Below are 12,728 nucleotides of genomic sequence, written 5' to 3' on the forward strand. Positions count from 1 at the left end.
GACGGGGGAGAAAAGCGGAATGTCTAAGACCTTAAACATTCGACCTAAAGTTTCCGAAGAAACCAAAGCCAATATTTCAAAGCGTTTTTGAAGTCTCAGAATGTGTAAATCTTGTGACTATAGTTCTGGCCGATTTTTCAGCCTCTAAGCCACACGGAACGTAAGCAAAGCAAGCTATGAAGGATTATCTTTGAATCAATGAAATTTATAACTCCAAATATTTCCGCAAGGGTAGTAGTTATTATGGAGCAGAGCTGGTCCAATGTACTCTATCCCTTAAGCTTCTAAGGAACAGCGGTAACTCTGTTAATAATATTTATAATACTCGAACCACTAATTGAAATAAGCGTACCACCGGCATACAAAATCTGTTTCAGGAAATTACAAACATAGCTTATGTCGATTTCTCGTTTTCCGTTTCGTGTCGATTTCACGAAGTAATACTTTTAGTAAAGCCAGTGGAATCGCCGTGGACTACTGATCTCATCAATCCACACTTTGTTAGGTTCCTGTAGATTCATCATTTCCTTACGTCTTAGTATTTACTATAATATATCAAATAGGACCACAGTTTTAAAGTTGGGTTAAAGTAAATAGTTACTCTTTGACCTTATGAATGAGCGTAAAGGAGATAAGAGTAGCTCATGCGCTTTTGCATGGCACCACCTTTAAAAGCTAGTATTAAGCGGGACTTTTCTAGATCATTAAGAAACACCACGTAACCAGTGTAACAATTTCTTACAATCTCCTATAACAATCGGGGCACCGCAACAAACCAGTGGATGTCGAGTAAATAACAGAGTCGGTTGGCTTTAACAGGTACCTTGCTTAGGCTGGGCCATGTAAGTTTACCCTATGTGATGAACTGCGAGAAAAATATTCAAAGTGGCCTAAGAAAGTTTCTATTTCAGTTTAACTCACTGCATACTATTTGTTTAGATAAAATCTTTGACCCGATTCGTAGATGTGAAGGAGGAGCAAACGGACGGGTATTAGTGAGCGCGAGCCGACTCGATCTGGCACCGACATACAATAGATGTATGCCCATGATGGCTTAGTGGATAGCATATTTGATGTCTAATATTAGTGGTCTAGGTTCGAACCCGAGCATAGACAAACGTCGTAACGTGATGAAATATCTGGCGGCAGTAGGTGTTGTAGAACTCGGAACGCAGAAATAATAAGTTAATACATAACTTATATTTCATTTACGGTTGTTTCACGTCATGCATTTGCGGCCCTAGTGGTTACACGTTAACACAGTAGTTATGTTTCTGTCCCTACCGAAACGAAATAAAACCATGTTACCTAAAATGCCTAGCTTTTTTTCCACGTACAAATATATTTCAAATATTATTTTGTTGGTGGCTTCTTTTAAAGAGGGGGTGTAGACGTTTTTGCATTTACCAGGTACGGTTGCCATTGCCTCATAGCATTATTTATTAGCAAACCATTCATTAGAACACGAAGTTGTATGCCATTTACGACAATTAGAGATATTCAGAGCTCATCGAAGATGTTCAGTGCTTATCTGGGTACAATTGCATAGTAGTAATTCGAGGCGTTGGGGTGTCACCTTTCTTTGTTCTTCCGTAGAACGCCATGTTGGTAATCGAAGACCAGCCGATGTAGTACATCCACCTCAAGTTAGGATTTCTGTAACAGACCTAATTTAAGACATCGTACTATACAACACGAAGTCTTTGCACAACAAAAGGACCGTACAATAAGTACATCCATTCGGTTGAATTTATTTGACTAAACTACGCATAATATGAAGCTTTGAAATGCTCTGCCCCAAGCAGCAAATACTTCTGACAACATCGCTGAATGGAATGAACTTCTATTCCAAAAATACGATATTATTAATATAAAATGGTTTTGCGTAGATTGCAAAGAAGTCTGTCATACAGTTTACTAGAGCCTTAATACTATAGTAAATCCATTTATACGCTGCAGCTTCGCAGTTGTGCTTTTTTTTAAACAGTACCTAAAGTTTAGGGGAAGTTTTGCAGACTTATCTTTAGAGTTTAGTTCTCTAAGAACGTTTAGAAATCTCTAAGAACGTGTCCTGGCTTTGTCAGCGGTAATGACCCAATGTAGCTCAGCTTAGGATACGGGGTGACGCTTGCAAATTAGAACAACCGATAGCTGAAGAAGGTCTTTGAACCCAGATATTTCCCAACGATGGTTGCAAGGACTTCTACATCCCACCAGTGAGGGCGCCCTAATCGTTTTTCCTTGTAGCTCTAATCCTAGTCCGGCCACATTCTCCTTGTTTACAAACAGTAGCGCTTTGTACAACTTGAGGGTGTAGATCGTGCAATAGTTCTACTCACTAGTTGTACAGTGTAATGAAATAGGTCAAGGTCGTAGATGATGTATTACATTGACTGCGTATATTCAGGTTCAATAACTATAACTGTGTTATATTACTTCGTATTTTACTTGCGAACGGACCACAGTAGGTTGAGTCAGAATAATGCCGTATGTAATTGAGCATGGAGACCAACCTGTTGAGGTTTTCTGGGTAAGAGTAAAGCACAAACATACATTCTAGTTCTGTTAGTAAAGTACGCTGACATGATTGTTATTTTATACTGAACAAAAAGCTACTGTGTAAATCCAAACTGCCCAGCCGCGGTGGGGCATTGACCTGATTAAAGATCACACGGACCTTCGCCATGTTATTGTTGATAAGAACAACTACAGACGATCAAAAAGTGCTGAGCAAGACCCTAATAGGACGGAGACAAAAAGTTTTACATTTAAAAAAATCCGTGCGCTGTATAAGTAATATTGTCTGGATTCAACACAGAATAATAGCATTTGTTGTTTACTTTGTAAATTTGTACGGTATCAGATTATTGTTTTTGAAAATGAAAGAAAACCTGGAAGATCTATTTTCTTACCCTATTCATGTCCATTTCGTGTCCAAGAACTATATTGACCGCATAAACGAATGCGTCATTGGGTGAGTGAGGCATAGGCTGCATATGACGATTGGAAAGACTGAAAGCTCTGAAATACAGGTCTCCTAATCCAAACAGTGGCTATTATCTCCTCTAAAATAATAATGACAATACTCTAATCTTTAAGGACACTCTGTTCTTTAGTGATTCTTTAATATCAGAAATCGTTTCATATGATATGAGAATCAAAAAGATTGTCTCAAAGTTTACATACATTTATGGCGGGTTACACCGTCTGTAACTAAACAATAAGTTTACTGATTAAGACTTGAAATTGTCACCGCGCTAAACAGTTTCCAATGACCACATTTTGAGGCTAACTGGGACAATTTTTTATTGGTAGTATATTGCGCACCAACAGTACGACATGGCACGTAGCTTCATGGCATTGGCCATATAGTTTATATAGCACATGCCAGCTATTCTTGGAATTAATTAGCAACCAAAGCAGAGAGACTAGACTAGCCGCTATATTTGCCTATATATCGTACGAACTTTGATATTTGGCTTTTATTAAGTATTATGAAATGTAGAAGTTCGGCAACGAATAGTTTAAATATGTTTTTAGTGTTTGTCTTATAGCTGCCAGTGATTTAAGATATATCCACTATTATGTTATTCACGTGCCCCTTGTACTCTCAAAGCAAAAACTGTTTATCTAGGTATGATATACAGATACAAGTATGTTTCGAGTAGCCGTGCAGCCCGCTTGTAGATCGACAAGACAGCTAGTCTATTTTGCGAGTATGTCTTTAATTATATATCGACTTTCAGATTAGAATTAGTCAAGCCGCTTTCTTAACGAATAGTTGAGGGATGCCATATATATATGGCATACTTTATTTATTTAAGGTATAGGTAGATCCGACCTCACAGCGTAGTATCAGAACTGGTTCATTATAATGAACGTGAAACATTTACTTTTTTGACGTACTCCAATCGTACATAAAGACTGAGCCACTAATAGACATAATCGTGGTCTCGAAATAGATCTATAGTGTCACTCAGGCCTTTGATTTGTCCTACGGTACTTATGCCTTGCTGCATTTGATCTGAGCTCTGTTTGACATAGGATACAAAGTGACCTGAACAGTTTACAGGTAATAACGATAATTCGCTGTTTTTTCACGAAACAGCGCATTGCACCGGTACTACGCTTTTTATCGATCGGTTATATGAACATTATTCCAAAGAACTGTCGAAACTCTCGACGGCGGAAACTGGCACGTACAAAATCTGTGGTATGTGTCATTTTGTTTATTAAAGCCTAGAGTTCCGCGTAAATAAAAGCAAAAATTAGATTTTATTGAACTCTCTTGGTCTCTGATAGACTTTACAAATACAACTAAAAAGATTTACTGAAAGGAGTGAAATGCTTGAGTACATTATGTGACCATTATGATTTGGTATAAAATTCGACGAGAAGACGGAATCAATCTATCGAGTAATTTTCGCGTATTTCTTTGGAGGGGCCAAAGCTAAGCACGTGTTTCAAAGAAAAACGTGCCAAAACGAATCAAAGGGACTAAAAATAATAATGACGTATTTAGCAGAGCTGCGGAATAATTATTACAATTCATGTTACCCTGCAGAAAGCTGCGTTGATTTAGACGTAACGACGTCTTGCAACGATTCCACACCGAATAAGTCACGTAGTAAAAACAGTAAGGTATATGCCGATAGATGCGTACAATAACTGAATTGTCGATCTGTAGCAGAATAAAGCAAATGCAATTATTTTTGAAAATATAAAAAGATTAAAACGATCCCTTATTAATATGAAATGTTTTCGTATGTTAACCGCTCGTCAAACTCTATACCCGGACATTTTTCGTGACTGATAGTTCATTTTTTCAACAATATTTTGCGATTTTTCGAACATCCTGTGTATCTATGTGACTAATAATTTGTGGCAGAGCAAACGCTAAAACTGATCCACTGATTATTTAGGTGTTGGCTCTTCATCATGAGTGACATAAATATATATAATAAGTCACATATTTGATTGCTATTGGTATTTATAGCACTTCTATATGGGTTAGCTTTAACGCTAATCTCACGATTGCTGTCCCAAAAAGCAGTCATCCAATCAAAAACAATGATCGATTAAAGTGAGTATTTAGAAAGCGAGCAACCTAACCAATAGTCAGCGAAATGAGAGCCAGATCTATACAATTCATATAAACATATGCTAGATCTGGATAAATATTCATTGCGTCACATTTGATGGCGTGCGACAACGAACTTTCTTCGCAAAAACACAATCCTGTAATAGATGCATGATCAAGTCACTCTAGCCAGCTTGCCCATCCGATTATTGCCGATTCGGCCGATGTCCTTGCAGTTAATTCAATTAGCTTGTAATTATAAAAAGAAGAAAAATACTAACTAACAATAGCTAAGATGAAACGCCGAGATCAGAATTATTATCATTGTAAGAATGAGCCTGAATAGCTGTAGTCGCGTGCTGCAGCCAAGAAACATAATGAAAGCCTTCAAGAAGCCTAAGTTCGCAAATCCGAAACGTAAAACTATGATGCGACGAACGTTTCAACGACTGTCAACGATGTTGGTGCTTATACGGGATCTACGGAATTAACAAAGCAAAGCATTAAAGGGGGGTAGGGGGAGGTAAAGGAGGCTCTAGTAAGTCGAGTAGCATCTCGGATGCTGATAGCTGTCTGGCGGCGGGGCTATCTTCGATGACGCCTTTTGCTTGGTGCGGCCCAATAGTAAAGCATGAAGTCACCAATGCGGTTCTCCATAGTTTTCCATAGAATCTCAAGTAAAGTTGCACTATCTATAGCTGAATCTCCTTACGGCATCCTTTATCTCCCCTTTCGCATCCCTCTGGTGTTTACTTCGGGTTCCTTGGGCTGCGGCGCCACTGGTAACCGGGGTTCATTGAAGCGTCACGTGATATAAATTCGAACAGGATTCCCACAGTTGCAGTCGGTCACTAACTACCAGGTTTCGTCCTGTTTTCGTCTGCAGTAATCGTGGCACACGCCCGATACGTGGATAAAGCTGGTTTTCTTTTTTCCTTAACCATTATTCTCCCTAAACACGAGCGGTGTGATACAGTGCGTGGGCCGTGGGCCTCTTAGCGTACTCCGAACAAACATTATCCTCTAACCCGGATATCAGTTAACCAATTGACAGGCCGTTCAGAAACGGCATTCTAGAACGGTGGAGCAACGGTCATTATCAGAGAGTGGCGATATCGCGAAGCGACGTCGGACGACTTGGTACGCTCAACGTCGAATAAGGTGGCAGAGAAAAAGCTATATTACAGACACTTCATCAAAGACAGATTCAAAGACAAGAAACGTTCATTGGTTCGTCGTACTCCACTTAGCTTTGTTAACTGCAGGCGGTTATTTTATATTCCCTAGTGACCGATAATATGAACAGTGACTCTAAGTGACACCCCTCTTACCATTTAGCAGAGAGTTTGTACAAACAAATAAAAGTGAACGTACAAAGGAACACTTGTTTCTGTGACTCTGAGGAGATTTTGTGTGTTCCTGAGAGACGAACACAGAATGGCGGTGTCACTCCGTCGTATTGTTGTGCTGCTCTGCTTTCTCGGATACGTATGTCTAGCAGCAGGAGGATTCGAAATGCTCAAGCTGAAAAAGTTGGCTAAATGGGCGATTATCGGAAGAGCGATGCAGCCAAATGTGATTCCTATCCCATTCCCAATGGGTGGCGGCGGGTATCCTCATCCTGGCCATATTCCACATTTAGCCCCATCGATGTTACCCCCTCCGGTTCCAGCAATACCATCACCACCTGTCGCGTACCCCGTCCCTGTACCTGTTCATCACCACCATCATCACGTAGTCTCAGTTGGCCACCATCATCATGGCGATCATCACCACATGCATTCAGCCAGCAGCAAGGCTAAAAAATAGAACATTGTCGTTAATAATGATAATAATATGTAATGTCACAAGTTACCTGGCACATGTCTGCTAAACAGTTGGTTTCCACAACATTTATCTATTGAGTATTAAAATGAACCTTCTGTGGAACTCAAATTTCGTAAGTAGCAGCACATGTTCCCTATACGACAGCCGTTAAGAGGGACGTTAATCTCTTAAACCTTTAAATTAGCCAGTCTTGACAATCAATTGGAGATGTTTACTAGAAAGCAGATGCAGAACTGTCGCGTCAACTCGGCGGTATTGTGCTAAACAGTTAATTTACTGTTAAAGCTAACTTGTTAGTATTCACCGCCGCCATAGTTGCCTCTTATCGTTTATTTTTAAAAAAATAAATCACGTGTAATATTTCAATGATGTAATACCATATTCCATGCGAACTTCATTTCTCGATAATCTATACGCTGTTCTACATAACTCCATAGAATTACACTCATGTGAGAAACGCATCGTCATTTACTCAGTCATACATGGTGATAATGATATGGGCCGTCCATCAAAAAGGCAAGATGACGCTGATCATTTAGAGGTATGTCGTTTTTTAATAGAAGGTAGCTGTTATACCGAACACGCGGGATACTATATTTTCCAGAATCGATTCATATTTTCGTTGTTTCCGAAGGTCGTCCTTACATGCGTCAGGTACGCGACAAATTTGCGGGCTATATACAGACAAGGTTTCCTTGGCCTGAACAGAAAATATATTGAACATGAAGCGGGTTATCTCTTACGAGCTAGCGCCACTAATATCGATTAATACTGCAGGACAAAAAGTAAGCGAAAAAATACTGCATTGTGGACTTCTAGTCTCATCTCAATAGAAAGATCTAAAAATAGCTATGATGCATGGCGTTAAATGAGCCTGCTATCTACGATATATCTAAATTGTCCTTTACATTAGTTGTACCTACTCATCTCCTGATGTTGATAGTAACCCGTAGGGAGGCACCTGCTAGCAGTTATCTAACGTCGGTATAAAGAGTAATAATAATGATTACACAAATTTATACACATTTGTTGTGTAGCATAAGTCATCGGCGGAACTTGAAGCGACGACCCCTAAGCTCTTTCAAACAGAGGCAAGCCACTGCGTCGACCCCACCCCGTAATTATATAATATTATAATGATAGCAGTTTCTATACTTCTGCATAAACTATTTTGTACTTTGAATTGTGTAAGTTCATGAATGCACCAACACACAACGTTATATTATTAATTATGTGAGTATGTAGCCTGATTGCGGTGGACGTTTGTTTCGATTATTTGGTGATGTAATTGCCTGTAAGCAGAAACGACTGAGCGTTGGAAGTTTGCTTGTAAACCTCGAATGAAGATTTTAACATACTCCACTGCTTAGCTGTGCGTCACATAACCTCGTTTATGGGATCAATAAAAAGGTGTGCATATTGCGTGCTTTACGAATCTGGTGCAGTCTCCTTTTACTACATTCGTTTGGTATTTTAGCTACACGCGGATGTCGTCTGCTTCGTAATTTCGATTGCACACACACAATCAGACAAAACAACCACCATTCCGACGAATGTTGAACGCATCTTTGGCAAAATAACATGGAGTGATTGGGCTGATTGTGTGCGTAACCTGCCAATTCGAAAATCAGTAAATATCAACTGAATGAATACAGAACGAGCAAGAAAACCGGTCATGTTTACCGAACAACAATAGTCATAAGTCACGTGATGGTGATGATGGAAGAAGCCGGTTTTGTCTCATTTTCATAATGAACTGGCGTGAGACAGGGGACTGGTTTCATTGCTTACAGTTAATCTTTAATAGGTTGTTCCATGTAAGCAGCGGCGCGATCCATGTAAATACTACATTCCGAACAAATAATCAGGATATCTAGTAAGAGTGAATTAGTAAGCTATCTCTTAGTAGATTTTTAAGAGTAAGTCATTTTTATAACAAAAAAAAAGCATGTGGACAGAGGGAAACTGTCAGAAGCATTATCGTGATTAAGCTACAATAAAATAAGATGTAAGAATACTTTTACAATTATTCTAAAGTCCGATACGTCGTATGGTGGGCGCCTTAGTTTATAACTTAACACTCGCAAAAATTTTCAGTCTGCCTTCGTGATTATCTTGTTTAATACATCTGTTTTTAATGAATTAAAAGGAAGTAATTATGGCAAGAACAGACCAATAATGCATAACTAATATTTCAAATATCGTCTGCTGTATGTTACGTATTTGGTACTTTCGAAATAGATCTTGCCTTAGCCCGATGGCAGCGATTCGAAAAACAATGTCCACAAAGTCCTTTGTTTTCTACGATTCTGGGCAGAGCTCAGAGCCTGGGTGTGCAGTGGACCCGCAGGGACCTTCTGAGTTGGCCGCGACGAGTTCGGATCTGACTGTGGCGGGTACTATGCTATTGATTAATCAATTGAAATAAAGATCGAGAAATTGTTGGCATACAAATTGCACAGGAGGCGATTTTCCATATTAAATGCTGTTTTTGACTGCATAATGAAAGTTGATCTATCAAATATTTTCTTACTGAGCATATATTTCGTGCAACCCTAATTATCCAGATAGTTAATTAAGGAAGCACTTTAATGGGAAATCAGAAAACGATGCAATATGATTTCAGACGATTTTCTTACGCTTTTAAACGACTTTCAGTATATTATTCGATGTCTTTTACTGAAAAAGAGAGTTGACCATGAGGAGTATAACGAGCTTCTTTATGATTCACCTTTTAATAGTACTGCAGCATGTTTTTAAGTTTTATAAACAAGTGCCATATTTAAGGCAGCATTTAAAATTATGTGGCGTATTCGGTTCCAATTGGGAATAGCAACCATGCTGGCGCTTAGAACGTACCACTTAGCATAAGATAACTGATCGAGCTATTCAAAGTGAGGTACAGCTAGCCATGTTTATCCTTTATTTTGAGTATAAAAAACAACAGCGGGATAATTGATATTCTCAAGACAACCAGAATGATCACTACTTTGCCGTAGGTGAACTTGTGACGTAGCAGAATTGCGGACGATCACGAAAGTTCGATTAAATATTTTTCGGAATGTTAGTTGAGAAAGCTACGAGGGTAAGGTGTATCCAACTTATACATACATATTAGTTCCGTTGAAAAAGAATGTTTTTTGAGGTTCCAGCTTCGCATGCACCATGCACTTAGTGAGTATGTGACTTAGAGCAGCTCAGCGTAACCAGACACTTGGGAATACGTGCTTCAAATTTTATGTGCTATAGAACTTAACGTAAATTAATACAAAATCAAAAATATTATAACATGAATGCACTTTCATTATAACCAATGCGGTGCTTATATACAATGTCTTCAGTAGCATTTCTACAACAGACCAGGGCTTTACAGAGTAAGCCATGGCGGATTACTAAATACATGGATTTCGTCTAATTCAGCAGTGGGTGGCCAGATCAGGCGTTCACAACATTTAGTTGTTGTTAAGTATGTTTACTCTTATTCAACTAAATTTTATAAAAGACCGTTTCGGTTGTGGTTGACAGTACGTCTATATTTGGCCATAATTGTAATGTTTTAGCCAAAGTTAGATTGACTAAATTCGAGTATTAATAAATAAAGACACTTCTGGGAAACGGCAAAACATTACTTTCCTGTTCTGACGCGCAACCCTTGCTCTTAATCGGGGCAAAGTGATGATTTAGCAGATCTGATTAGATCGCTGCTACACGCAGTTGTTTGTTGTATGGTTAGTCTACGCTGTCGTTAGCACATAGCGTGTCTGAGGAAAGGCGACTAATTCAGAGGCATAATTGCTGTTATTGATGGTGTCGTTCCCGTGAAGCACAGTTACATCATCAAACTGCGAAGCTTTTTTGCTCCCCCCCAAAAAACAAGATTGTTATGAGTATTTTTATGCTGTCACCGCGGCTAATTGTCGCTGTAATCTCAGTAAATTAATACGGAAAACTACGGATCGATCCAGTCAGCAATCGTAGTTATGTCGTGACACAGGTGGCGCCCTCCTCGGTATCTTTTAGAAGAAGTACAAAAAGCCCGCGCTCATTCAAATATTCTGACCGCTGTCCTACCGGTCCTTTGTTTCTCGCTCATAAGCTATGGCACATGGCCATCGCTGTCGTAAAAAGGTGAAAGCAACTAGACATATGCCACATACGATTTTACAAACCGGCCTGGATTCACTGGCTTTGCCCTGCAATCACCCTCCAGGGACAAGTCGTTGCCATTATAAACTATACCCTTTACAAGCTTTACTGACTACTCCCTTGCTAGTACTGGTTGTCGAGAAAGAGTAAAGCATTCACGACGCTCACACTCAATGCTGCGTCGACAGCTGCGATCGCTCGGCGTCCGACCCACAAATCCGGGAAAAGCGGACAACAAACCATCAAAAACAGCCGTATGAGGCAATACGGAAAAAGTCACGGAACTACATCGGTGATAGCAGCGGTACGTCCACAAAGACGCTTACAACAAACGTTGTCGAACTACTGATCGGCGACTACTGAATTATTGAGGATGACATCGCTATAGCGTTCTGTGGACGGACAAACAGACTCGCAGACCAGAAGCGTTTCGGGCAGTTGTGGAAACGGCAAACGCAGCAGCATTCGTTCTGGCTGTGGTTGTTTTTGGTAATGTCAGCCGGTGAAGTTAAGTTTTGTGTTTAGAACCAGCAAAACACGATAATGCGCGCAATATCTATAGAATTACATTATACGACTTAAGAGTAAAGCACCTACACGAAAACACCGAGTGGTCAAAATAGCGGTAGCTTTGAACAGCGGTACCATGTGTGTCGCACTACACATATAATTCGTGGCTGTGTGCATACGCTCGTAGACTTTACGTACTTTCGGTGACTGAAACGCCATAACAGATAGTCGCTACAGTGCGCTTAGTGGCAGGAAAAAGCTATAAAGTGAAGTTCCTATAACACCACGGAAAAAAATATCACGCCAAGATGGAATTTCTTTTCAATAATCTCAGAGATCACTTAGCCAAACAAGGTTTTCCTTCCGAACTTCTGCAGGGCGGAGTGGGCGGTGGCTTCGGAGGAGGCGGTTACAGGTTTGAAACAAACTCACATTCGTTCAGCACACAACTGCTGATCTGAATTTTACGGATATCACAAACTATCTAATACAAAACTATGGTTAATGCATTTTATAGTGTATGATGGCTATATGAATGTGTTTGTGTGTACATAACCGTTTATGCCTTGATTAGTATTTTTTTATTGATATTTATTGTGTTCCTTCCCAGTTATTTTCGAACACGACGGCGATATGCAGAAGAGCGTTTATAGTGAAAGCACTGCAATGCGTGCAATGTTTCATGAGAATCTTTTGTGGAACATTCGAGTATCCAAGGTTCTAGGAAGGCGATTGCATTGATTTTTAGTGCATAGGTAGGGAAGCAATGCTGATAGAAATCAAGCGGTTTTTCAGGTCATCACTTCTGCCAACAGCTGCTCTACGACGGAATACGTGGGTTAACTGATATCATCCAAAAATTGTATCTACTAGTTGCAAACGATCATCTACAGATTACTAAGCAGTATTCATTGCTATTGTGCAGGGGCTTCGGTAAATTAGCCAGCGGCTGCGTTGCGAATTTACATATACGAAGTATACAAGTCGGACTCATTACGACATTAAAACATAGCAGGAATAAATAGGTATTCATCGTGCTGTTCTACTGATGCAGTGCCGAAACGTCCTGTTATTATTAATTCGATGGAAATCGGTCAAGTTTTTTTCGCATACGAAGGCTAAACCAATTGCTGAGTATTGAAAAACTGCTTTACCTCACTCAGTC

The 12,728-nt window shown here is 39.7% G+C and overlaps 1 protein-coding gene across 3 annotated transcripts in view; it reads left to right on the forward strand.

Annotated features, from left to right (window-relative positions):
* Window positions 1-2,467: 2,467 nt before the first annotated feature.
* Window positions 2,468-12,728, forward strand: part of CalpA (calpain A) — a 31,151-nt gene continuing 20,890 nt past the window's right edge. The window contains exon 1 of one of the 3 annotated variants that reach the window (XM_022854644.1): window positions 2,468-2,530. In XM_022854644.1, coding sequence (XP_022710379.1) covers window positions 2,483-2,530 — 48 coding nt within the window. In that variant the 5' untranslated portion in view covers window positions 2,468-2,482. Of the gene's footprint in view, window positions 2,531-11,082; window positions 11,979-12,728 lie in introns of those variants that run through there. The other 2 variants (XM_022854638.2, XM_022854632.2) reach the window with 2 other exon arrangements.

The sequence above is a fragment of the Varroa jacobsoni genome, unplaced genomic scaffold, assembly GCF_002532875.2.
Source record: "Varroa jacobsoni isolate VJ856 unplaced genomic scaffold, vjacob_1.0 scaffold_193, whole genome shotgun sequence".
In the NCBI taxonomy this organism is placed as follows: domain Eukaryota; kingdom Metazoa; phylum Arthropoda; class Arachnida; order Mesostigmata; family Varroidae; genus Varroa; species Varroa jacobsoni.